The 24,376-nt window shown below is 52.2% G+C and overlaps 9 protein-coding genes across 9 annotated transcripts; 4 read left to right on the top strand and 5 right to left on the bottom strand.

The window, feature by feature from the left end:
* Positions 1–332: 332 nt before the first annotated feature.
* M430DRAFT_48654 (hypothetical protein) lies at positions 333–1,788 on the top strand (the record flags this gene model as incomplete). Its single annotated transcript, XM_024868011.1, has 3 exons — positions 333–676; positions 725–1,422; positions 1,466–1,788. The coding sequence occupies 3 exons, from the start codon at positions 333–335 to the stop codon at positions 1,786–1,788; spliced, it is 1,365 nt and encodes a 454-aa protein (XP_024723104.1).
* A 386-nt stretch (positions 1,789–2,174) lies between these two features.
* M430DRAFT_135581 (hypothetical protein) lies at positions 2,175–2,828 on the top strand (the record flags this gene model as incomplete). The annotated part of the gene is made up of 1 exon (XM_024862413.1): positions 2,175–2,828. The coding sequence occupies exon 1, from the start codon at positions 2,238–2,240 to the stop codon at positions 2,826–2,828; it is 591 nt and encodes a 196-aa protein (XP_024723103.1). The 5' UTR covers positions 2,175–2,237.
* A 1,075-nt stretch (positions 2,829–3,903) lies between these two features.
* Positions 3,904–6,434, top strand: M430DRAFT_48653 (hypothetical protein; the record flags this gene model as incomplete). Its single annotated transcript, XM_024868010.1, has 2 exons — positions 3,904–4,380; positions 4,437–6,434. The coding sequence occupies 2 exons, from the start codon at positions 3,904–3,906 to the stop codon at positions 6,432–6,434; spliced, it is 2,475 nt and encodes an 824-aa protein (XP_024723102.1).
* A 703-nt stretch (positions 6,435–7,137) lies between these two features.
* Positions 7,138–9,120, bottom strand: M430DRAFT_64727 (hypothetical protein). Its single transcript, XM_024869126.1, has 3 exons — positions 8,915–9,120; positions 7,629–8,857; positions 7,138–7,576 (listed from the first exon to the last, which is right to left on the bottom strand). Exons 2-3 carry the CDS (start codon positions 8,653–8,655, stop codon positions 7,152–7,154), a joined length of 1,452 nt encoding a protein of 483 aa, XP_024723101.1. The 5' UTR covers positions 8,656–8,857; positions 8,915–9,120; the 3' UTR covers positions 7,138–7,151.
* Positions 9,121–13,926: 4,806 nt separating this feature from the next.
* On the bottom strand, positions 13,927–14,707 carry M430DRAFT_135576 (hypothetical protein). Its single transcript, XM_024862412.1, has 3 exons — positions 14,300–14,707; positions 14,163–14,223; positions 13,927–14,106 (listed from the first exon to the last, which is right to left on the bottom strand). The coding sequence occupies exons 1-3, from the start codon at positions 14,668–14,670 to the stop codon at positions 14,068–14,070; spliced, it is 471 nt and encodes a 156-aa protein (XP_024723100.1). The 5' UTR covers positions 14,671–14,707; the 3' UTR covers positions 13,927–14,067.
* A 115-nt stretch (positions 14,708–14,822) lies between these two features.
* M430DRAFT_33660 (hypothetical protein) lies at positions 14,823–17,619 on the top strand. Its single transcript, XM_024866411.1, has 2 exons — positions 14,823–15,280; positions 15,377–17,619. Exons 1-2 carry the CDS (start codon positions 14,942–14,944, stop codon positions 17,498–17,500), a joined length of 2,463 nt encoding a protein of 820 aa, XP_024723099.1. The 5' UTR covers positions 14,823–14,941; the 3' UTR covers positions 17,501–17,619.
* Positions 17,620–18,048: 429 nt separating this feature from the next.
* On the bottom strand, positions 18,049–20,585 carry M430DRAFT_16980 (hypothetical protein; the record flags this gene model as incomplete). The annotated part of the gene is made up of 3 exons (XM_024863572.1): positions 18,049–18,396; positions 18,572–19,294; positions 19,374–20,585. 3 exons carry the CDS (start codon positions 20,583–20,585, stop codon positions 18,049–18,051), a joined length of 2,283 nt encoding a protein of 760 aa, XP_024723098.1.
* A 344-nt stretch (positions 20,586–20,929) lies between these two features.
* On the bottom strand, positions 20,930–21,359 carry M430DRAFT_212642 (hypothetical protein). The gene is made up of 2 exons (XM_024864483.1): positions 21,290–21,359; positions 20,930–21,267 (listed from the first exon to the last, which is right to left on the bottom strand). The coding sequence occupies exon 2, from the start codon at positions 21,166–21,168 to the stop codon at positions 20,944–20,946; it is 225 nt and encodes a 74-aa protein (XP_024723097.1). The 5' UTR covers positions 21,169–21,267; positions 21,290–21,359; the 3' UTR covers positions 20,930–20,943.
* M430DRAFT_212650 (hypothetical protein) lies at positions 21,349–23,679 on the bottom strand. The gene is made up of 3 exons (XM_024864484.1): positions 23,606–23,679; positions 22,914–23,519; positions 21,349–22,797 (listed from the first exon to the last, which is right to left on the bottom strand). The coding sequence occupies exons 2-3, from the start codon at positions 23,476–23,478 to the stop codon at positions 21,530–21,532; spliced, it is 1,833 nt and encodes a 610-aa protein (XP_024723096.1). The 5' UTR covers positions 23,479–23,519; positions 23,606–23,679; the 3' UTR covers positions 21,349–21,529.
* Between the last annotated feature and the right edge of the window lie 697 nt (positions 23,680–24,376).

The following is a 24,376-nucleotide window of genomic DNA, read 5'->3' as shown; positions in this document are numbered from 1 at the left end:
TCAGAAGCTTCCCCGGACCCGTTTCAACATGTTCTTGGCGAGTCGGACAATGATTGGAGGTCTTGCTTTTAACCCCTTGACGTGAAGGGTCCGCGACTTCGGGGGATGATAAGCCGAATTATTGGGAAGGTCAGGACGGCAACAGGATAGGTGGATAAACAACCCCAGATATGCCTGGGATATGGTAAAGTTTCCAAGGAGATGGGCATTTTGTGGCCGGGCGATTGACCACCATGGCAGATTTAACCCAGTCGCATGCTGGCCAAGGTCGGTCGTCTTCCTGAAAATTCCTCCTCAATATCCTGTGCATCATAGAAGAATCATTTCTCATAATGCTTCAAGACGTGGTCATTTCTGTCCTGGGTCAGGATCCAGATAGGGCACATAGGATCAATGCCAACTCTTTCCAACAGAACCCGATCACAACTGTAAATGGATGGCAGTACGCTGCATTTTATACAGAGGCTTTGAAACCCGAGAAGACTGGTATATGTCATGTCAACCTAGCTCGACGCAAAATTCTGCCACCTGATACATCAAGCACAACCGGAGCATGGCAGACACTGACCTTTGAAGATTATGACCAGACTGTTGACGATGGTCACAATACAATTTCTATTGGAGTTTGTAAAGGGGACGGGTCCATCCATATAGCTTTTGACCACCACTGTGACAAGTGAGTATCACGCTCCAACGTACGAGGTGCGTCCACTGAAGGAACTAGATTGAGATTTAGAATATCGGAACTTGGGGCAGCAGCAGAGTCAGCAGATCATAGATGGAATGCCTCTCTTTTCTCGCAGACACAAGACTTCCTACCTGGTATTTCCCCAAACGAACTCATGAAAGAGGTGACATATCCACGTTTCGTGAACATTGACGATGATCTTCTCCTCACGTACCGCATTGGTCAAGCAGGCCTAGGATCGGACGTGCTCTATCGCTACTCATCAGCTACACACAGTTACACTTACCTAGGCCAACATCTGACCGGAGTATCGAATAGTCCTTACATCAATGGGATCGACTATCGCAACTCTCGACTTCATATCTCCTGGTGCTACCGCAATTTCATCCCGTTTCCTCCCTTGGCCACACCGGATGCGCACAAGCAGCAAGCAGGACCCAACGGGCCAGAGAACAACTACGATCTCAATTATGCCTTCTCCGATGACCTTGGAGAGACCTGGAAGAGCGCTGATAACCGTGTACTAGCCAAAATTGGAAGCAAATTGGAGAGCCAAATGGAAGCCATGATTAAACCAGGTGCTGAAGGCGCCCAAGTCTTTGAGATACCGATGGGAAGTGGGATATTGAACCAAGAAGCACAATCGGCAGACTGGTTAGGTGGTTTTTGGGCCCTGAATCGAGAAAATAGAAGCGGCGAGGAGAGTTGGATGTTATATCGCCGCAAGCCAAATGGTATGATCACCTCACTTGGGGGTTCTGGTGCTGACTTCCCAAGGCGAATGGTCGATGATTGGCATTACTAGTGCCTCGAAGCCCACGGAGACAGGTTCTCGAGCAAGTATGTGTGTTGATCGAAATAACAACATCTACCTCATTCTTCCCGGTAACTCTGACTCTAGCTTAAGCATCGTAAAAGGGCATGCAAAAGATGATCATTCCAAGTTTGAGACGATCTGGATAAGCTATGGTTTCGGTGGCGAGCCTTTAGTTGATGTGCAGAGATTAGAGACATCGAACGTCTTGTCAGTATTTACAAGGACGGAGAGAACGACCGGCGGGAAGAGAGATGTAGTCGTAATAGACTTTCTTTTGTCTTAACAAGGCAATGGAGCTCTGCAATGAAACTATCCTAGCGGAGACTGCGAGGGATTCAGTGAAAGCGATTTTCACACGAGGGTTGTAGTAAACGATTAATGCGAGGCATAACCTAGAATGCATCAGGTAAACAAAATGTCGTAGCCTTCCCAACATTGTGACTTGTCTGTAGTAGTGGGTGGTGACTTGGAACACGAGGTGAGAGAAATCCTATCTCTCGCTCGTTTCTTGGTTTTTGCCTGTACTGACAATTGACCAGCACCCACACCCAGCACACACAACCATCGCACATCATTGGGGTCAGAGTGCAAGGAAACACCCAGAATCAATGGTAGTAACTTCAATTAATTGATGACAAAGGCGCGTTCGAGATACTAATGGCCTTCTAGGCACCCAAAAATCAACCTCCAGCCGCCAAGCAGGCCAAGATCGTGGAGTGGTTCCGAGAATCGATGGGAGTCTACTCCTTCAAGGAACTTGAGAAGCTACTCCCTTCAGTCGGATCAATCAATGGAATGCAAGTCAAGGACTACCTTCAAGCTCTCCAGGATGAGAACCAAATTCGAGTCGAGAAGATCGGCAGCGGCAACTGGTACTGGAGCTTCAGGTCGGACGCAAAGAGATCAAAGGAGGCCATACTCAACAATCTGAAATCAGAGGAGACTAAGCTGGTAACCACAATTGCTGATACAGAGAAACAAATCGAGGAAGAGATGACGAAGCGGGAGGAGGACGATGAAATGCTAGAGGGAGGTGGAATAGACAGGAAGGCTCTCTTCGAAACCCATGAAGCGCTTTTGAAGGAGATGGACATTCTCGATAAGGAACTATCTCTCTACAGTGCCAACAACCCAGCAGAGGTTCTACGCAAGGTAGCGGACACGCAGAAGCTGAAGGATAGTGCTATCAGATGGACCGACAATATCGAGTCCTTGGAGAGCTTCCTGGTCAATCTAACCGGTGATCGAGCTCAGGCTGCCAGTTATATGCAGTCCGCGTGCGGCGATGAGTATGTCATTGGAGAAGGTCTGAAGGAGCTTTAGTGGAAGAGAGGAAGCTCGTCGCTGTTTGGCGGAAAGGAAAGGATAGAAAATTTGCAGCAGGCACGAGATTATGGATGACATCCTCAGGGCTCTTCCCAGCTATGTTGACGATACTCGACCTTGCTCTAACGTTCATTGCAATACATTGCAACTCAAAAACAACCGTCCCATCTCAACATGCTTCACGTGTCAGTTGTAGGGATGCAGCGGGATCGTTTCTGGGCTCTAATTTCAAGTGTACCATCTGGATTAACGGCTACGCCGGGTTCATGAGCGCCACTTGGAAAGCTAAGCTTTTTTATCGTATCGGATCTCATCTGATAAAGGGTCCCAGACTCCCATCACACCCCCCTCCCTTCTACGGTACGTACAGTACTGTGCTACTACTACTACTACTACTACTACAGGGCCATGTGGGAGCATTGGATGCCACTGTGATATGCACTGGGATGAGTTGACCGCCTCCCCTGGTCTTCAGTCAGATGCACTCCGGGTACCTTGTCGATGATTTTCCGGGGCGTATCTACGGCTGCGGTGGATCTTCTGAGAGACTCGTCTTCCGTAGGGTCTTGGTAATGCTCGTTATACGTAGACTGACCCCCGCACTCCGCGTAATGGGAGAAACTTGGGCTGGAAAGGGGAGGATCTGTTGTCTCGCAAGGCGTGTATTTGCTGGATGCAACGCTCTGGGCTCTAGACCGACCGACCCGTATTCGAGTTCCTTAAGAGCATGCTAAAGCCCCGGCGCCCGAGGCGGGACTGACTACGGAGTATGCGCTTTGCCAGTGCTCTCGTCTACCTCCCATTCATCCAGTGCAATTATCACCATCATTATTAATGCTGTGTCAACTTACGGCTCATCGCTCATTGCACGCAGACCAAACCCCGCCGTGTCGCTCTCTCGAAGCGCCTCGAGGAGCCCTGCCCGACCCTCCTCTCTCCGTGCACCAGAGGCATAAACCTTACCTGCAGCGCGTGTATTATTGACTGTACCGTACGGAGGACTTGGCCCGAAGAAATACTTGGCACTCATTGATCCGGCCTCTTGGCGACACCCATCTGCCCAAAGCAAAGCATGTGCGCGGATGTTACCCCAACGTCGTCGTCGTCGCCGTCGCCTTCGCCCTTTGCCTCGACCGGTCGCTCGTTCCTGTCGAGACTCACATTGCCGCTGAAGTCTCGCACGCGCAACCTAGCAGACTTCCATATCCGCCCCGACGAGCCCTATCGACAGTACTCGCCCGGAGATTTGGTGAAGGGGGCCGTGGTCCTCACCGTAGTCAAGCCCATACGAGTAACCCACCTCACCGTCTGCCTTCACGGATTTGCACGGATTTTCAAGCATCCCAATGGCGCGAACGAGCCGCTGCCCGTCGATGTCGTCAACAGGGCGTCGACTGGTCGCAGAAGGGTGCAATACTTTGGCGACGGATACGTTTCACTCTTTCAGGACGAGGTTACGTTATGTGGTGAAGGACGGCTCGAGTCTGGCATCTACAATTTCAACTTTGAGCTGGAATTCCCCAGCAAAGGGCTGCCAACCAGTATTGATGCATGTCCTCATGCTACCCCTCTGCCGCAAGAGCTCCAGCTAACCATATCAAATAGTTTGAACGAGGAACCATCTCCTACATGATAACATCAACCATCACACGCCCAACATCAATGGCCGCCACGTCAAGTTGCGATAAAAAGCTCTCCCTTGTTGAGACGGTGGACATTGGACCCATGACCCCACCAAAGCCTAGGACAATATCCCTTGAACCAATATCGAGACGGATGAGGAGAAGGAGGACAGTCAAGAGCAAGGAGAGCAGCTCCCAGGACGCATCTTCGGAACTTGGATCCCGGACCGAAGCAAAACGGACAGCCGCGTCGCCTCACCCAGACGAGTCTGCAAGCCAGTGTGGGTCGACAGACCACAGCGTAAACCGTCGAAGCCCGGTGCCCAGTGATATCCTGAGTACGGTCAGTGCTGCCACTGGGACAGAAAGCACAACCAGTAGTAGTAGTGAGCCAAGCTTTGGGCTTGGTCCTGCGCCATCGTCAGCCAAATCGAAACGGGGTAGCCAATGTGATAGCAACAGTACTTTTGCAGACAAGACCATAACCGCCACCATCGAGCTTCTGAAGTCGGGATGTCTACCTGGCGACAGTCTGCCTCTGAAGATCTCTATAAAGCATACCAAGGCAATCAAAAGCTTGCACGGTATCATCATCACTCTTTACAGACAAGGCCGGATCGACTCTGCACCGCCTCTGTCTCTGTTCGTGGATATCAAAGGCAAAGCCGCAGAGAAGATGAAGCACGATGAATATTACCCAAAATCGAAGACAGGACTTGCAGGGTTATCCCTCTCATCTGCCGGGTCAAGCAGTCTATTTCGAAAGGACCTTTCCCAAACGTTTGCGCCAATTATTGTTGATCCTTCCACCCTGACGGCAGTAGTGAATGCGTCTGTAAGGGTCCCTGAGGACGTGTTTCCGACCATCTGTGGCGTTCCTGGTGATATGATAAGTTTCAAGTATCACGTGGAGGTCGTCGTTGATCTCGGAGGCAAGTTGGCTGGCCAGCAACGGCACCTCCCACGAGTAGGCATGGTTACCCACCCATCGAATTACGGAAATGCGGGTGGAGGTAGAGGGGATGTGCAGCCGAATATGCTAGCCACTTGGGGTGGAAGCATCGTTGATACAGATCAAGTCCGACGAGAGAAGAGCGTTGTAGCCTGTCTCTTCGAAGTCATCGTCGGGACAACTGATAGTGCGCGCAAACGAGGGAGAGGCAGCCGCTCCGTCAGGAGAGAAATCAATGACTGGCCGGAAGAGGTACCGGTGACCCCTTCCACAAGAAACGATCCAATATACGAGGAGCCCTCTAGGCCAAATGATGCCGAGGATAATGGAGTCGAGCAATATCCCCACCAATACCACGAGCAAAGTTACGAAGACCGATATCCGAATTACTACCCGAACGACGGCTATAATTATCAGCAAAACTACGACTCTTCCAACGATCTGTACCCCCCACCCTCTCATACCCAGATACCCGTCCCGCCACCTGAGCTCGAGGAAGAGGAAGGCCTCGACGAAAAAGAACGAGTTCGCCGCGCTGAAGAAAGGCTCCTCCCAAGCCAACCGCCTCCAGACCTCAACGACGTACCATCCTCATCCCGAACCATAATCCCCCCATCCGTTCCCTCTATACCAGACGAAGACGATCTCTACAGCGCCTCGGACGCAATGCCTCCTCCCGTCTCCTCCACCACCCAACCCCCACCCCCCAGCAGTCCATTCCCCGACGCCCTCTCCCCCTTCGCCCCCGCCCTCGAAGATCTCACTCCGCACGCCAGCTCTACCGAAGACAAACAAGAACTTGAACGTCGCCGCCTCCTGGCCGAAGCGAGCGCCCCGACCGACTTCCACGCCGACGAGGAGGATGACAATGCCGGGGAGGGCAGTTCTTCTGCAGTGCAGCTTGAACCCTCCGCCCCGATCCTTACCGAGGATGAGGAGGAGGGTGGATATGGAGCGAGCTATTTCCATCATCCTCATCATCATCATACTATGCCGGGTGAGGAGACTTTACCTAGGTATGAGAGATGAGCTGGATATACGTGGGGGTGGAAAGCGCAGTTAGTTTTTATGATGAATCTCATGATTGATGGCTTGTGTATATATCCAGATAGATTTCTACCTATCTCTATTATTACCCAAATAAGAAGATAATTTAATCTAATTTATCCCACGTGTATCCCGGGTCCATATTCTTGCGTTTGCTGTTCCCATCCACTATTGGAAACAAGCATTGAGCTCCTTATTCCTTACCCTGATTTCAGATCTCACATCTTCAATTCAAGGAGCGTTTGGCGTTGGGGCTTAGGTTAAGGGCGTATGGGATATGGAAAGACCTTTTGGGGATTTCTCAAAGTTCACATTCTTGAAGTTCGCTTACGTGATAGGTTCGGCAATCACGAGATATATAGGGCTTGCAGAGTTGAGATCTCTTTGTACGATTTTAATAGTGATGACCTGATCTAGTGGTATCGCCGCGGCCACGTTCTATCAATCGAGCAACACAGTTCTATCTGCGAGTCTAAAGATTTCGTGCGGTTTGCTTTGCCCTCTCTTTCATGCTCTCACTCGTTCTTTCATCCTTTTGTTTCTTTTCTTGTCATTCATCCCGTGCCGACGGAGCTGCCGAGTCATCGAATTAAAACGCCAAAAACACCTCTCATCCAGTAAGTAGTAGTTGGACCGCGCAAGAAATGCAGTGCAGAGTTGGCGCTCCATCTGTCGTCAACATCCAGTTCCCATCATGATTCATTGCTGGAGGGTTTCGCCAGGGGCCAGCTTGAGCGGTGCGGTACCCAGACCGTTGCGATTCCGGTAGAAGTAGACTCCCTTGCCCTCTCCGACGGCACCCTCCGATGGCTCGACCCACTGGCACCAGCGAGCGCTGACCCACATGCTCTTCAAGAAGCCGAGAGCCCCGCCCTCGGTGTTGGCGCGGTAATGGCGGCCCATGACGGGTTTGATGGCTTCGGTGGCCTCGTCAGCGTGGTAGAATGGGATGGTGCTCACGTAGTGGTGGAGGACGTGGGTTTCGATAATTCCGTGCAAGAGCGTACGGCCGATGAAACCGAAGTCACGGTCGATGGTTGCAGCAGCACCACGGACGTAGTTCCAGCTCTCGGCAGAGTAGTGGGGAAGCGTTGGGTCGGTGTGCTGCAGGTAGGTGATGGCAACTGAGACGGGTTAGCTGAGATACCTCATATCTGAATTCTTACGGGGACATACCGAGCCAGTGGTTAACCCACAGGTATGGGAGGAAGTACCAGACGAGCATGTTCTTGAAGGTGAAGGCTTTGCAGAGAGCAACTAAAATGCTAATCATCACAGCGAGGCCCAGGTCACTGATGAGGATAAGCTTCGCATCTTTGGCTTCGTACAGCGGACTTGACGGATTGAAATGATTGACTCCAGTGAAGTAACCGTTGACCTTGCCCTTCCCACGACCTTCGGACTGGCGCTCATGGTTGTTGTGGCCCGTCACATTGGAGAAGAGATACATGGGCCAGCCGAGAAGCTGTTGGCCCACGGAGTGGATGAAAGTTACAATTGGTGTCTCCTCGGTCAATTCATGGAGCTCATGGGCCATCTTGCCGATACGGGTGGCATATTGTTCGCGTGTCTTTGGCAGGAAAACCATATCGCGCGCCATGTTTCCGGTAGCCTTGTGGTGCTTGCCGTGAGAGAGCTTCCACGAGAAATATGGGACGAGGAGAGCCGAGTGGCAGATCAGGCCGGTTGTGTCATTGAGAAGCTTGGAAGTGGAGAAGGCCTGGTGACCACACTCGTGAGCAAGAACCCAGATACCGGTACCGAAGAGACCCTGAATAATGGTGTAGAAGGTCCAAAGTACAGCGCGGATTGCGGTTGACGGGATATATTCCGGGGTCACGAAATTGTAGTAGAGCGTGAAGGTGATAGCAAGGCTGGCAACGTCTCGCACGACATAGCTCATACTACGGAGACCATCCCGTTCAAAGCAGTGCTTGGGGATCGCATCCCGAATGTCCTTGATAGTGTAGTTGGGAATCTCGAACTCGTTGCCGTAGGTGTCGAGGAGCTTGCCATATTCCTTCTCCTTCTTCTCTTCCTTCGCCTCACCCAGGGAGGACATTGACGACAGAGATGTGGAAGAAGGCGATTGTCTCGGGGTGTCATTCGGGGAGCCAGCGGCCGTAGATGGCGACGAATCAGCCGTGGTGGAAGTGACGGTCCGCTGAAGGACCGTCCGTTGAGGAACCGCAGTGGAGGACATTTTGGGACTTGTGAACCGAGATTTGGGCCTGCGGAGCAGAAGAGGGAGTTGTCAATCAGATAATTGATCTCCTGGCGACTGCACTTGGGAGTGGGATTGGAGCAGATTGCACAGGGTGGTCGAAATATCTTGTTGGGATTTCGACCAGACCGGTGATGCTTGCACCTTCAGGAACCAAGTTTCCTCACAGAGACGGGAAGACCTGCGCGAGATGTCAGTAAATGAAGCCATTGCTCTGGAACGTAGGATAAGACCGTACAAGCTATAGCACGCACCAAAGAGGGCGTGTGAAGGCGGGCGTGAGGGAGCTCGAGGGTTGGGTTGGAGAGAAAGGTGCTTCTCCTGAGGTGGCCGGTTGGATTTTTAAATAAGATTTACCCAGATAAACTAAAACCAAAGAAATTCCACGGGACCACTCCCCTCGGTAAGAATCGTAAGACCACCTTGGGCCTTGGCGCCGGAGGGCTCCAGCGCGCGCAATTGAACAGTTCTCCAGGGCACGGCGACCGACTACTTCGAGATTTTACCTCTTAGGGGCCGTCAACGCGCCTGACAGGGTTAGGGCGGCCAGTAGCGCGTCGAGTCTCCAGCTGTTTTCCGTGCAACTTATTAATACGGCAGTAAAACGGCGAGAAGAGGCAATAATACCAGTCAGCAGTGCCCTATATAGCGGTAATAACACGCGCATGAATACAGTACAGTACTGCGGTTTTACCAGAGCCGCCTCAACAGATCTACGCGTACCTTAGGAAGTAGAAAGGGGTCCGCCGTTCACCCCTTCACACCCCGAGGAGATGGGACAATATAGCGGTCATACTCAACCTTTTCCATCAGCATCAGACCACGATTATTCCCAATTTCCCACTCAGATGCTCATCATCCTGTCCAGACTCTCTCCTTACATGCTCCTTTCCTGCCTTACCTTCTTCTTACTTTACACTTTACAGCTTGCTGCGAACGCTGCATTATGCTCATCTGTGGGTAACATCCGTTCCTCCTCATTGGCCGTGGCGGGGCGTTCAAAGGCATGATCGTCTGTCTGCTCGCCCCTTCAACAATTCATCGTCCTGCGTATAGTATTGTCAACCCACACACTCGCCCGGCGGCCTGTCCGAAACAGATGATCTTCTGTCTTCGAGGCTGGAGCAGGAGATCATGATGTGTCTGGCCTTCAGCGCACGCCATGGTGCAGCGCAGCGCCAGAGGACATCCACGATGCTGTGCAGCGCGATGGGCCGAGCATCATCTCCCTCTCTCGAACACAAGTGCATATTGTCTCTCCCAGCTGCCTTTCCCTCCCCGCCATCGATTGGCAATGGGGACTTGCCGACTTGCTCTTGTCGTGGAGAGACAGAGCTAGTCGTCGTCCCGGCCCCTCCACCTGGCCAACAACGTGCGTCGAGATTGAGTTCTGCTGTCCCTTGTCCAATTGCTAGGATGCTACTGCGTAGGGATACTTCTCCGTACGGGGGAAGAAATATCCGTCGTGGGGGTGGCAACTCTTGAGTCTTGTCCTGGCTCTTCTCGGTTTCACCTCAGCGCTTCACCGCCAAAGCCACGTTGCTACCTATCTTGCTAGCTACTTTAACACTTACTTTTGCGCCGTCAAGTAGTGCCTCCACTTCAAAGTGTCCACGGTCCCCCCATTCCCCCCTCCAACCACACGCGATAATAATGATCTCGTCTACCTCGGATCATCGTCGAAGGACCAATGCTCTCTTTTCCATGGCACAGCAACGCCAGCCACATGAATGATGGCACATGGACGTCACATTTCGGGAATGTACTCCGTACATGATACAGTAGTATAATGCAGGTAAGTAGAAGAGTATCTTATTACTTGAGCAAATGTGCGTACCGATTAAGGGTCTCTATTCGAATGCCAGCAACTGTGATAGACGTGTGGATGGGCTCTGAGGATACCAAGAAGTCGCCATACGCTGTACTAGTGACCGTAGGTCATACTTGCAGTACAAAACACAAAATGAGATCACTGCTACCATTACTACTACTATAACTGAAGTATTATTACTATCAGGGTGGGCGAGCAGAATATTTTACTGTCAGTTTTCCCGAACATGTCGTCCCGTCTCTGGCTGCTTTTACCTAGAACCATCCCTCCATCATCTCGACATGAATGTCAAGATCATGGCTAGGGGAACCAATCAGAGGGATTCATTCGAGACGGCAATGGAATAAGCATTCTAGAAGAACTCCACGGCATCTACCAACAGCATCTTGAGCTCGGAAAAATCTACACCTCCCAGCTGGACGGTGACTATGTCCACCACGGGATTTCGAGTAGCAACGTCCAGTCCTCAGGATATCAATGCTGCGCCAGGGCAAATCCCGAAGGACAGCCCAAATTTTATTTTCGGGGTCCACGATCATACGATTCCGCAATGGGGTGCTGGCCGACGTTGAATGGCATTTTCTGGTGAGTGCCTGCTATCATCTCGGTGTTCGAATCTTGGGAAGGGGTTACTGCTGCGCGCAACCTACTCGGGGTTTCCCTCAAGCCCGGTGAAATACAGCCTGACTTCTTCCGCTGAAGGACCTAGAATTAGCTGAAGCGGAGGAAGCGCGTCCCTCAAATGGACTTGATGAGTGATCTTGCTCCTGTCGAAGACTCGCCGCGGGATGAATCTCCGAGACTTGGACTCTGTTCGTCTTCCATGTTGAAAGCCCAGTGGTTTGCGAACTGCTGGGACTTTTGAAGATGAAAAAGATGTAGGCCTAACGTTTTTATATCCATTTCAAGACAGTAACTCTGAGTATACCTTACCTTTACCTTAGATACCTACCTTAGGTAAGGTAGGTAGATGTCTGTTAGGATACTCGGGGCTTCTAACCATATTGCGGTACTCCCGTATCTCTGTAGAAAGGTTCCTCGATACGCGATGTTGCAATTTGCCACCGTCCGCGCGTTGGTTTCAAAGGTACCTGTAGAGCAAAATTTTACTGCAGTAGAAGACTCTGATAAAGCTATCAGAATAGGCCGATATAAAGTTCTGGTACATTGATGACTGGTACAACCATCTTTACTGTGCCTATAATCGGGAACAAATCGTTGCCATAGCCAATAGAATACTGTCGCTACCCCTTTACTGTTGCCACAGCTTACTAGTCTGTTCGGATAACGGTATTGATTAGAGCAGCAACAGGACTAAGGCGGAACAGGCAAACGATGTTCAGCTTAAGGTCCCGTAAATTCGGTGGAATTACAGTAATATGGAGTAAAATATCTCTATCATAGTATTACACCCTTGCTTTCCTCTTATCGAGTCGTCTTCACATGCATATGCCACATGTCACTCACGCACATGCAAAATGAATAAGACGCAACCGCGGGATGAGGATCTGTATTTCTGAAGGGGTGCATGATGCCTCCATCTGCTGCTTTTCCCAGAATCGCCTAGCCTCATCTAATCAATGAGCAATGGATTGTAAGAACAGATGCACATCTCGCGGTGCCCTGCCCCACTGGCCAGCGGATGGACCCTTCCTTGAGTCCTTGGTATTCCTTGGTAGAGAGAATCGTCTCGGGCATGAATACAGTACCGTATAAAAGACAATGTCACCACTCAGATCATGAGATAACGATTGCCGTTGCATTTCTTCCCTCCGTCCTTACTGAAATGCCGACAATCAATCTCCGCACCGCACATACCATCTCTGAGACTCCCACGAAATATCCCCGACCTGTAATTGGCCAATCATAAGCCTTCCCTTCGCCCAGCCCCTAAGGTACCCCCGGAAGCGGATGCATGCAGGGTTTACTTTAAGTTAGGGCCCTTCCCCTTGCCCGCTCGGCGCTTTCGTTTGTTGGGTGGCCACTAGTCTGCTTCCGTGCTTTTGTTGAGTGAATATCTCCCGCCGCCTGGAGCACGGAGGCCCGCCGCTCTAATGATCACGTGCGCTTTCAACATCCCGTCGTCCATTTCCATGTGAAAATCACATGTTAGCTGCAATATCTGACATCCAAATCACATGATGCTAATGTCGCAGCCATCGAAACCAACGCTCAACACCCCCACGACAAGCGCTGCTGCGATGTGCTACAAAATTTCCCCATCTCCCATATCGCGCACGTGATGCTAATCCTACCACCATCAAAGCCAACATTGACACTCCTTCGGATGCGATGTGCAACAAAACACCATCGTCACATGACCCGTCTGGTCGTCTAGGTGAAAATTTCTCCCGTCGCCTTTCTCCCGTAGCCTCTCGGTTAGGCGCGCTAGCGTGGCCGTCGAGTATATAACATCCCGTCCTCTCCCACATACCTTTCTTCTTCAGCGATTTTACTTGTACGTTCAACCCCCCCAAACATTCCCTTCTCATCTCTTCTTGCCTAGCCTGGCTCGAGATGAATCAATCTTCATACTTGCTACACATGCTAACAATCCTTCTCTGTACAGCATAGAATCATTTCTATAGTAAACGTCTTCTTCTGAGCTTCTCACAAAAGCTACAGATTCTCCATTCTGGACGATGATTTGATCCTCAATGCCCAAGAGTGAGGCCTTATACTTCCGCACTGTCTGAAAAGATGGCGGCATATGTGCAAGCATTTGCTGTATAGGAAGTGGCGATGATCTCGACCCTTTTACTATCGGCTTCGGCCATGGGAACTGGGTGGGTGTTGATGGAAGTCTGACAGAATACTCTTTTTTTTCATTGCGATTTCTGCACTGGCAGGACCGTGAAGAAGAAAAACATTCCTATGGGGGATCTACTCAGATGTTAGCTATGGCAAGAATCGAATTTCTGGTGCAGATATTTACTCAAATCTGCTTTATCTGAGCTCATCTTGTATATAACTTTCACGTGACACTTGCTCCGGGGATAGAACACACAGCTCTTCTCCCAGCTATGCCCTTATATTAGTTATGACCAAGATCAGAGGAGAGACAGAAATAAGGATACTGCGCATTTTGGATTGTTGGACAACCGCTGGTTCACGGTCATGCCGTGCGTGAACAGATGCTTTGCCTAGCAGGAAGACTCCCTAGTTCTCTGAGAGAATACTGTCTTATACAGCTAAGAGGCCTAAACATTAGTGTATTGGAGGCAACAAGGGAGATGCGTTGAAGCAAGTAGACGGGCGGAACTCAGGCTTTTCTACTGCCTACCTAGCAGTTTCCCGGGAAATCTGTGCAGCAGCCGAAGTTCTGCATGGAGAATATATCTGGCATGTAAGAAAAGGAGTTCCATTTAGATAGAGCTTCGGTAGATGATTGCCCAAAGGATCCTCATGCCAAGAGACAACATAGAAAATATGATACACAACAACACGAAACTCGATTCTGTCCAACGCCATACCCTATGCAATCCTGTAGCCAGGGTGATATTCGTACAGAAAGATCCTACGCTGCCAGACCGACCATCCGACTCTCATCACGGCGTTGCTTATTTCGGCCACTTCTTCCATCCACGACCATGACCTCTCTGTAATTTGAAATCAGCATCAAAACAACTACTCGGCTTGGAGGGAAGAAACATACCTCTTTCCATGTCTGGATCATCTTTGGCATCTCCAACATCGCCTGTCTGCGCTTCTCCAACCTATTGTAAAACCATCAGTATCCCTCCTTCCGCAGAATCCAAAGCGTCAAAAACGCAAAACATCTGCAAAACATACCGTGCCTTCAGCATGCGTTCTGATTCCTTTCCCTTCACGCGCTGCCCAACACCAGTTCCCTTAACCCGGAGCCCATTCTCTACTCTCCTCCGGATCCGCTCCTCCGTGCCCTTTACTGTGTGTGGCAGCAGCTCCTCAACGCCATGCTGCCGCGCCAGCTTGACAAGTTCAGCCTGTCGGCGCAGCGAGAACACCGGGTTATGCCATTTGCCAGTGACCGGGTGCTTGTGCGGCTTGAAGGGCGAAGGCGCCTGGGCAGCGGCTTCTTGTTCCTTGGGTGGGAGGATGGCTTGTGGGGGATAGCGGGCGAAGAAGCGGGTGAGACGCGGCGGCAGCCCTTCGGCCAGCTTGATGTAATGCCGTGGAAACATGGTCGGTCGGTGTGGTGCACAGAGAGCTGCTGAGAGGGGACGGATGGTTGTCGATGGGAGTAATCTCGAACTCGCTTAATAATAAATTTAGAGTTTTGAACCTCGCGAGCCTCGATTTGCAGCCTTGCGGCAACGTCAACGAACATCAACAGTGACAACTTATCACTTCCACCTTGTTAGAACTCTCACTACCTCTACGTCCTGTCTTTCGATATAATATCTAGATAGTAGAGGAGTAGAGAAGACAGTCCTTTCATTTTATTCGTGAGCGATGGCCACGTTAACCAATGCACACCAACATGGCGACACTTCAGTGCCTCCCCCTCCTGTGGAGGTAAATGGCAGACTACCATCTCCTCCACCACCTCCTCCTGATTCCGCTGCTCCCCCTCCACCTCCAGATTCACTCGCCCCTCCTCCACCACCGAGTTCATTTGCTCCACCCCCACCCAGCGACCTCCCTCCTCCGCCACCGTCCGACGCTTTGCCCCCGCCCCCCGAGGAGCCAGTAAAGAAGAAGAAGGGATGGGGTAGCACACCATCTCGCGGACCGCTGAGCATTGAAGATATTCTCAAGAAGAAGAAGGAGGCTGATGAGGCTGCAGCCAAGGTATGTGTTCCCCTGCATCGAAGCATGTCCGGCAGCAATGTTCACAATGCAAATCTAGTATCTTCCCATACATATACTAACCGCCTGATACTACAGCCTAAATTTCTGTCGAAAGCCGCGCGGGAGAAACTCGCGCTCGAGAAGAGGGCACGAGAGGTCGAGGAACAGAAGCAGAAACTTGAGGCCGCGCGAAATGAAGGAGCGCCGGTCTGGAATGGCGACACAGAGCTGAATGGGAGGGAACATTACGACGGGTTTGCACAGCGCGAGACGAATGGCCGGGCGCCGTCGTCAGTCCCCACGGGGCCGAGAGCTATGCGCCAAGGCGATCAACCGCGGAATGGTCAGAACAATCGAGGGGATATGCCGCCTCCGCCAAAACCATCAGCTGGCAACGGGAAAGCTTCTCTAGCCGGCGAGAAGCGTCCTGCAAATGGTGAAGACACCCAAGCTGCCTTGGTTAGGACGCGTTACATGGGTGCGGAAACCAACCAATCCACGTTTTCAGCAAAGAAGAAACGACGGCGGACGACGGAGAAGAAATTCAACTTTGAATGGAACGCTGAGGAGGATACGAGCCCGGATTACAACCCTATATATTCTACCCGTGCTGAAGCGAACTTCTACGGGAGAGGCAGATTGGGTGGGTTTGCGGAGGATATCAGTGAGAATGGGGCATTAAAGTATGCCAAAGCATTAGAAGAGCGAGATGCAGAGGCTGGGAGTGCACGCGCAAGAGAGATCCTGGAGATGGAAAGGCGGCGGAAGGAAGATGCCGGTGGGAGGAATTCCCTGGATAAACACTGGAGTGAGAAGAAGCTGGAACACATGCGGGAACGGGATTGGCGTATCTTCAAGGAGGATTTCAACATCAGCACCAAGGGCGGCAGCATTCCAAATCCTATGCGGAACTGGCAAGAATCTGGACTGCCCAAACGTCTGCTCGATATTATCGCCCAGGTTGGATACGACGAACCTTCAGCAGTGCAAAGAGCTGCTATACCTATTGCTCTGCAAGCTAGGGACCTGATCGGCGTTGCTGTCACGGGTTCAGGTAAAACCGCTGCTTTCCTGCTACCACTACTCGTCTACATTTCCGAACTGCCTCCTCTCAATGAATACACGAAGAATGACGGTCCATATGCCATCATTCTCGCCCCAACTCGTGAACTGGCTCAGCAGATCGAAGTCGAGGCCCGAAAATTCGCCACGCCGCTCAACTTTACCTGTGTCAGTATCGTGGGTGGTCACTCTCTCGAGGAGCAAGCTTACAACTTACGGAACGGTGCCGAGATCGTCATCGCGACCCCCGGTCGTCTGGTGGATTGTATCGAGAGGCGCGTCCTGGTCCTAGGCCAGTGCTGCTATGTGATCATGGATGAGGCTGATCGCATGATCGATCTCGGCTTCGAGGAATCCGTGAACAAGATCCTCGACGCTCTCCCCGTGGGCAACGAAAAGCCCGACACGGATGACGCCGAGGATGCTCAAGCGATGAGCAGGCATCTAGGGGGGAAGGATCGATACCGCCAGACCATGATGTACACGGCGACCATGCCTCCGGCCGTCGAGAAGATCGCCAAGAAGTACCTGCGCCGCCCGGCCATCGTCACCATCGGCAACATCGGCGAAGCCGTCGAGACGGTTGAGCAGCGCGTAGAGTTCATCGCCGGCGAAGACAAGCGCAAGAAGCGACTCAACGAGATCCTCTCCTCAGGCGAGTTCCAGCCGCCAATCATCGTCTTCGTCAACATCAAGCGCAACTGCGACGCCGTGGCGCGCGACATCAAACACATGGGCTTCTCCGCCGTCACGCTTCACGGCAGCAAAACGCAAGAGCAGCGCGAGGCAGCCCTCGCCTCGGTCCGCAGCGGCAACACCAACGTCCTCGTGGCCACGGACCTCGCGGGTCGCGGTATCGACGTGCCGGACGTCAGCCTGGTGGTCAACTTCAACATGGCGACGAGCATCGAGAGCTACACGCACCGCATCGGGCGCACGGGGCGTGCGGGCAAGAGCGGTGTGGCGATCACGTTCCTGGGCAGCGAGGACGCCGACGTGCTGTATGACCTGAAGCAGATGCTGTCCAAGAGCTCCATCTCGCGCGTCCCCGAGGAGCTGCGGAAGCATGAGGCGGCGCAGCAGAAGTCGGCGAGGAGCGGGGGTGGCCAGAAGAAGATTGAGGATTCGAGTGGGTTTGGTGGGAAGGGTGGGTGGTAGGTAGGTAGGGTAGGGTAAGGTAGGGAGGGAGGGAGTGTTTGTGTACGTGTGTGTGTGAATAGGACTTGATTGTAATATATAAATGAATACTAAATACTAAATACCTAGACGACCACCAGCGAATACCTTCCCTCTTATATCTCTATCCCACCTACCTAAGTACCTACCTATATACACATACACATATACCTTATATACCTAAAACCCCCGCAAACCTTCCCCATCCCAACCCCCAACCTCAGAATCCAGGACTAGACATCCCATCCCATCCCATCCTCTCTACTTTAAGTTTCCTTTCTACTCGGCGAATACATACATACCGACTGTTGTATGTTCTGTTCTCCTTTCCCTCTCTGTTTTTTGCCCCCTTTTTTCGTCGGTTTCCGGAAATGAATGGAATGTAGTGGAATGAAATGAAATGAAAGTGAAAGTGAAAGTTATGGATTTTTCCTTCTTTTGGGTTTGTTTTGATTTTGGATATCTTAGATATAAGGAGTACATATATATATATACCTTATCTTATATAACTCAGTAATAAACCATCCCCACTACCCCTCCAACAAAAAAACCAGCACAGCGCCTAATCTCTCCCCCTCAGCATTCCAGATACTCCAACACGGCACGAAGCCCGACATAGTCATCCGTATATCATCTCCTATCTCTTCTAAAATCCCCACGTCGATAAAGAGATGCTGTGTTCGCCCGGCTTCGGTTTGGGATTCGGGTTGGTATTGGGAGAGTGCTAAAGAGAGGTTTTGAGAGAGTGTGGAGGGATTGCTGCTGCTGTTGTATGGGAGGCTTATTATGATGGTGTGTGAGGGAGAGGAGGAGGAGGAGGAGGCGCTTTGCGTTTTGTGGATTTGGAAATTGGATGTTGAGATGATGCTTGTGGTGAGCTGGGAGAATGGGGTGGGAGGTTAGTCTTGTTTGTTTGTTTGTTTGTTTGATGAGTGGGTGGGTGGGTGAGTGGGTGAGGAATGAGGGGAGGTTATATGATGTGATATGATATGATATGAGAGGATAAAGGAAGAGAAGGATAAGGAGAAACAAGAAGGAAAGGAAAAAACATACCTTCAAACCCTCTCCACCCACACCCCCCAGCGCATGCCACTCGACCATCGCTCCCCTCGGCAACTCCTGCACCACGACGACAAAAACCGGTCCCGCACCCACCTCACCCTCGCAAACCCCAGGGTCTGGAAACCCAGGCCGCTCCTCTCTCCCCAGGCTCCGCATGGCCGCGTCATGTTTCTCGGCCCAGAGATCGAGCGTGGGAGACGGCGGGGCGGAGGAAGTCGGTGTTGGGTCCTCGTGCGCTAGCGTCCAGGTGCGGGATAGGAGGCGGGCGAGGAGGGGAGGAGGGGGAAGGGAGGTGGATACTGGGAGGTAGGCGATGGCGCCGGGGAGCCAGCGGGTGGATGTAGCGAAGGCGATGCGGAAGAGGTGTTGGAGGGCGAGGGTGGCTTGGAGGGAGAAGTCTTGAAGTGGAGAGGAGGAAGAAGCGCCGGGAAGGGACATGGAGGAGGGGAGGAGGGGGATCTGGCCTGCGATGGAGATTTGCGTTGCGCCGGGAGAGAGGGTGGTGGAGGTTGCTTGGGAATAGGGCCCGATGTTGGCGGGGGCCCAGTAGGAGCGGGATTGGACGTGGAGAGCGCTGCGGGATGGGGGTGGGGATGATGATGGGTTGAGGATTTTGAGATGCAGGATGATATTCAGGGCGTGTGGCATGGCGAAACCGCAGGAGATGGTCACTCTTGCGGGAGGATTTGGCTTGGTGAAGAGAGCGCCGTAGACCTGACGGGTGTTAGAAGAGGGGTATGATGAAGAGAGAAGTTCCTGTATTCAACAGCGTCAAGAGAGTAGTGATACATACCTTGTTGACAGCGACGAAATCTTCCATGGAGCGAAGAATGATCATCGTGGATGTGATATCACTAGCCTCCAGGGACAACTGGCTCAAACGCCGCCGAACCTCTGCCATGATCTCAGCCGCCTCTTCAGAAATCGTCTGAGTGGTCTGCTTCCTCTCCGCCGCAATAGTCCAGTACAGAAACCCGTCCCCGCCTCCTCCAGGAGACGATATATCCGACAACTGGAGGCTGTACGACGGCGTCCGCGCGGATAGATCTATCGAGCTTGCCAGTCCAGCTCCTCCATCGTCTTTCCCAAAAGCTTCCAAGTTCTCCAAGATACCTGCGAATTTTGGCTCGAGCAGATCCGGAATACGACAATCCAACCGGGGACTCTCCTCCTCGGAGCTCTTCATCACCACCCTCGCATCTAAAAACCGCAACCACGCCGCTCCCCCGCCTTCTCTCACAACCCTCCGATCCTCCTCCCGAATCTCAATCCTTCCCTTAAACAAGTCCCTCGGCCCATCCACCACCAACGTCTCGAACTCCCCTCCCTCCCCCAACACCGCCCCATCCCCATCCGAGCCAAACCTCCTCATAGCCCTCTCCAGCCTCCTCACCACCGTCCCACTCCCCACATCCTCCCACAAGAAACTCTCATCCAGGCCGCCGCTCGCCACCTTGACAATCCGCGCCTCCAGACCCACCGCCTGCATATCCTGCAGCAGCGCCGTCTGCGTGCGCGGCGGCAGCACAGGATACTGCCACAGGAACGCCAGCGGGATCAGGCCCAGCCGGCCCGCCACCGACTCGACGCGCGTGCGCTGGTACGTCGACAGGATGGCTCCCGTACTGAGCGCGTTTGCTTCCGGGTGCGCACTCATGACCCTTTGCAGGAGCGGCACCAGGGACTCGGTCTCATCGTCCTGTGAACAGCTATAACTAGTCCCCGTGTGCACGGCGCCCCCGACAATCGGCTGCCGATACAGCGGGATCCCGAGAGCTTGCTCGTATAGAGGGATGACCGTGTGGCCGACGGTCTGGAACATGAAGCTGTTGAGATCCTCCTCTTCCTCGCCCGCGCCTTTCTCGCCCAGGGGTAAGGGAGAAGGATATAGGTTCGCTAGGGCTACAACTCTGTGCCCGTTCTGTAGACAATGCAAGATTGAAAAGAAACTATCCTTGCCGCCTGAGATCAGCGCGATCACGTTCAGAGACTCGGCAGCGGCCATCTTGTGCGCTGTAGCAGAGAAGTAGAGAGATTGGAATGACTCGATGTGGATGGAACTCCATCTACAGAATCTCTGCTGCAAATCTTCCTTTCAAAGCTCCTTGAGCTTATGAGTGCCTGGAGATGGATGTGGTCACTGACGACCTACTGTGGCTCGAGATTCTAATTCTTGTGCGGTTTATATTCGGATATATTTAAGAGTTTGGTGCCTGAGGCTTCCAATCCCCCATTTCTTCCCCCCTACGTCGCCCTTCTGTAAAATACGGGTGGGATTTGCGTGTTCCAGAGGCACGCATAGAGGTAGATCCGGTTGTAATAATCACATCACATATTTTCAAGACAACATTGGGAATGTAGTACTAGGCAAAGGTTCCTTTTCTATACAAGTTCTTTTTTTGGTGTTCTTTCCCGCTGATGTACATTTCGTGACCAGCACAATGCGAGCAGCTAGCGGTCAAAGGAGGAACGAAAAGGCAGGAAGAAGACATGAAGCTATGAGGGTCGAAAAAACCAAGCAAAGCCGCCGCCTCTATTATTACAAGCGCACGTAAAGAAGAAATCAAAGCTGGCCATCCACCCCTCATATCAGATACACGCCGCCACCCTTTCCATCCATCCCTCCATCAAATTCGTTCATCACGCTAAATTGGCACAAAGAGTTTTCAAGAAAAAGAGAAAAAGGTGTAATACAGGAGAAGCGAAAATTCGAATCATGGCAGCGCAACGGAAAAAAACCAAGGCAAAAAGCTTTTGATATCTCCCTCCAATCCATCATGACAGCATCAGCATAATCAAGGTCTGGGTCCCTCCCAATGAACCATCCCAGTAGGGGGAGGTAGGGAGGAGGAACCCAGTATGAAGATGAAGTGAAATGGCGTTTCGATTTCGTGGGTCTCGTGACTGGCGTGATAGAAAGTATCGAACGGCCTATGCAGAAAAATTCATTCATTCAGAGCGTTTGCGCTTCTTGCGGGACTGGCTATCGCCATCACTGCTCCCGCCATCTGAAGAAACCTCGGTCTCGCTGCCAGATGCTGCGGCTGCGACGTTGTAGAGAACGCTGCCCAGAGCATGGATGTGTTCCCCATCACTCGCCGATTCCATGTGGTCGGCTGGTAGTTCACCGTCTTCCAAGACTCCCATGACAATAGCACCACTGCCGTGGGTTCGAGCATGTTGAGACAGGTTGTCACTGCGTGAGAACTTCTTGCCGCACTCGTGACACTCGAAAGGCTTATCTTGGGTGTGGAGGGAACGGTAGTGTCTCTTGAGGTGTTCTTGGCGTCTGAATCGACGATTGCACAGCTCGCAGACAAAGGTCTTTGAGGGGTCCTCTGTGAGGGATTGTTTTCGGCCGCGGCGGTTGACAGGTGCCTGGTGAGAGGGGGTGGCCCCAGCCTCGGAGCCAGTTCCCATCACGTTGGCAGTGTTGGTCTCAGACGAGCCAGATTGACTTGGCGCAGTGGAGGTATGTTGGTTGGTGCTCTCTTGAGCTGGTGACCCAGCGGCAGCGTTCATTGGAACGGTGTACTTGCGGGACCGGACGAGATCGTCAAATTCAGAGCTGTCTTCCTCGCAGTGGGACTTCTTTGACTTCTTGCTACGCTTTGTCTTCTTGTTCTCGGCCTCTGAGCCCGACGCCGGTGGACTGGGGGGGCAGGCGACAGCAAATTGTTCAGATTCCTCAAAGTCTTCGACCTCAAAGTCGTCCTCGCTGATGTAGGTCTCGTGGTCGACAGTGACCGGATCGGATCCAGTGCGTTGTCTCTTGTTTCCGAAAAATTGGACGTTCTCGGTGGGTGGGAAATTGACTAGCCCGTTGACGAATTCGTCTTCCGAGTCGAGGTCAGAGAAGTGATCGAATGTTGGCAGACTGTCGTGCGGGGCGGTGGGCGTGAAGTCGAAGCTGGTCGCAAGTGTATTTGTCTCGGGAGCTTTCGTGAAGGTCTCACCCCCTAGCATGAACCGGTGTTCCTCGTCGTCGCCTGCGCAAAGTGTGGGCAGAGCAGGAAATTCTACGGCTGGCTTCAAGGTTGGGTTTGGCGCGGGTGCAGATTGACCAGTACCAACCGTGAGATTTCGCGGGTCGCAGAAGTCGAAGTCTTGTTCTGATCGAGGGTAAGGGGAAGGGGATGGGGAAAGCGAGGGACAAGAAGTTGCGGGAAGCAGCTCGCTAGTGCTGTTGCTCATAAGCGAAGGTGGGTGGATGAAGACTGAATTTACCACACTAGTCAGCGAAATTCCGCCAACGATACCATCAACGCAAAATAAACTTGGTAGGAAACACGGCTGCGAGGAGAGGAAATTCAGAGCATCAAATTCCACATACCTGGTGTCATGGGTGGAGATCCACATCGAGCCCAATCGCCGCCAGCGAGGTTCTCTGATTGGACCTCACCCTCGCATCCCTCTTTCACTCCTTCAAATCCTTCGAGTCCGTAGAACATGGTGTTCAATGGCGTTGGCACCATTTCGGAGCTAGAAGGGCTGCTGATGGCACTTCCCGACGTCGACAAGGGCGGAGTCGAGGGATAATAATACATGTCGCCCTCGTGCATATCGGGCTCGATCATCAACCTAGGCGAGTGCCCCTGGATCAAGATGGCCGGCTTCTGGTACATGGGACGCGGCGAGACCATGGGTGTCATGTTGGCTGGGAATCCCGAGTTGAACATCATGGGCTGCATTGGCATCTGGGAGCCCGACGAGTTTGGCCGCGAGTAGATGGGTGTGGAAGGCATCGGCTGCACTTGCTGTTGGTACATTGGGACCTGCATATTGTTGGGCTGCTGCGAGAAATGGCCATGGTGACGAGTGTCGGGCTTGGGATCCGGGTTGTAGTAGAAGAACGGCGATTGCGCCATGGCTTGAGCTTGAAGGTATGAAGCGTCCATGGTAGGAATTCCCGTTGGCTTCTAGATTGTGTGTGTGTGGTCTGGCGGGTGTTAGTTGCGTTCGTCCAGTTTTCAGGGCACTTGATGTGCCCATCGACACTCCTGCCCTGGCTCATTCACGACATACCAAGTTAGTTAATCTGAACTAGCAGATTGAAACAAGTTGACGGGTTGTAGGAGGGTATCGGGTTCGTGATATCGAAGGGCGAAAGAGACCGGAAGGGGTCGATGCTCTCGAAGGATTAAAAACCGCGAGTTGTAGAGAATGACTGGACGACAGTTTTGGGAGGATTCCAAGACTTGTCTAACGGTAGATTCAAAGTCGAGATGACAGATTATACATAGGCTCGTCGAGTGAGAGTGTTGTCACGCAGGATGTATCGTATGGGAAGCGACAGGCCGTGATGGGATATATGTATATATGTATGGTATCGTAGGGTATGTATATTATGGGCGAGTCGTTTTCTTTTCTTGACGGGTTGACGGGGGGGGTGACGAGGGCCTCGAGACGCAGCGACAGGATGCCAAAATGAAGGTACGGAAGAAGTCCGAGGAGGCTTATGGGCTTATCAAGAACACAAGCACAAGACGAGACCCGATCCAGAAGTTGGGAGGCGAGAAAGAGAAACCGAGAGACGGCAGGTATAAGAAGGGACGACGAGTCGGGGTGGTGGGCGAGGAGGAGCAGCAGAAAAGGACGGGGACAGGCAGGTAATGAGGAGGGTTTTTTGGTGGTGACGGGGACCCTGCGCATAAAAGTAGAGATCGCAGCGATCAACGAGCGTGATAGCAGGCAAAGATAGGCAGAGCAACGAAAGCGGTTTAGGCTGGGGGGGGAGGGATAGATGGAACTTGGGTGGTGGGACATGGGGGGGGGGGGTGTAGTGGTTTGGTGGTG

This window comes from Amorphotheca resinae (genome assembly GCF_003019875.1).
Source record: "Amorphotheca resinae ATCC 22711 unplaced genomic scaffold M430scaffold_3, whole genome shotgun sequence".
Taxonomy (NCBI): domain Eukaryota; kingdom Fungi; phylum Ascomycota; class Leotiomycetes; order Helotiales; family Amorphothecaceae; genus Amorphotheca; species Amorphotheca resinae.
The sequence above is the reverse complement of the archived record's forward strand: the minus strand, read 5'-3'. Positions and strand labels throughout refer to the sequence as shown.

What these genes read in the sequence shown, in the direction of transcription:
- M430DRAFT_33660 (XM_024866411.1), top strand. Translation starts at nt 14,942, where the DNA reads ATGGCCACGTTAACCAATGCACACCAACATGGCGACACTTCAGTGCCT. An exon ending in CTGATGAGGCTGCAGCCAAG is followed by an intron (nt 15,281 to 15,376) that starts GTATGTGTTCCC and finishes CTGATACTACAG; the next exon opens with CCTAAATTTCTGTCGAAAGC.
- M430DRAFT_212642 (XM_024864483.1), bottom strand. Translation starts at nt 21,168, where the DNA reads ATGAGGGGTGGATGGCCAGCTTTGATTTCTTCTTTACGTGCGCTTGTA.
- M430DRAFT_135576 (XM_024862412.1), bottom strand. Translation starts at nt 14,670, where the DNA reads ATGTTTCCACGGCATTACATCAAGCTGGCCGAAGGGCTGCCGCCGCGT. An exon ending in GAACGCATGCTGAAGGCACG is followed by an intron (nt 14,224 to 14,299) that starts GTATGTTTTGCA and finishes GTTTTACAATAG; the next exon opens with GTTGGAGAAGCGCAGACAGG. An exon ending in TGATCCAGACATGGAAAGAG is followed by an intron (nt 14,107 to 14,162) that starts GTATGTTTCTTC and finishes TTCAAATTACAG; the next exon opens with AGAGGTCATGGTCGTGGATG.
- M430DRAFT_212650 (XM_024864484.1), bottom strand. Translation starts at nt 23,478, where the DNA reads ATGGACGCTTCATACCTTCAAGCTCAAGCCATGGCGCAATCGCCGTTC. An exon ending in ATCTCCACCCATGACACCAG is followed by an intron (nt 22,798 to 22,913) that starts GTATGTGGAATT and finishes TGGTAAATTCAG; the next exon opens with TCTTCATCCACCCACCTTCG.
- M430DRAFT_64727 (XM_024869126.1), bottom strand. Translation starts at nt 8,655, where the DNA reads ATGTCCTCCACTGCGGTTCCTCAACGGACGGTCCTTCAGCGGACCGTC. An exon ending in GTGGGTTAACCACTGGCTCG is followed by an intron (nt 7,577 to 7,628) that starts GTATGTCCCCGT and finishes AACCCGTCTCAG; the next exon opens with TTGCCATCACCTACCTGCAG.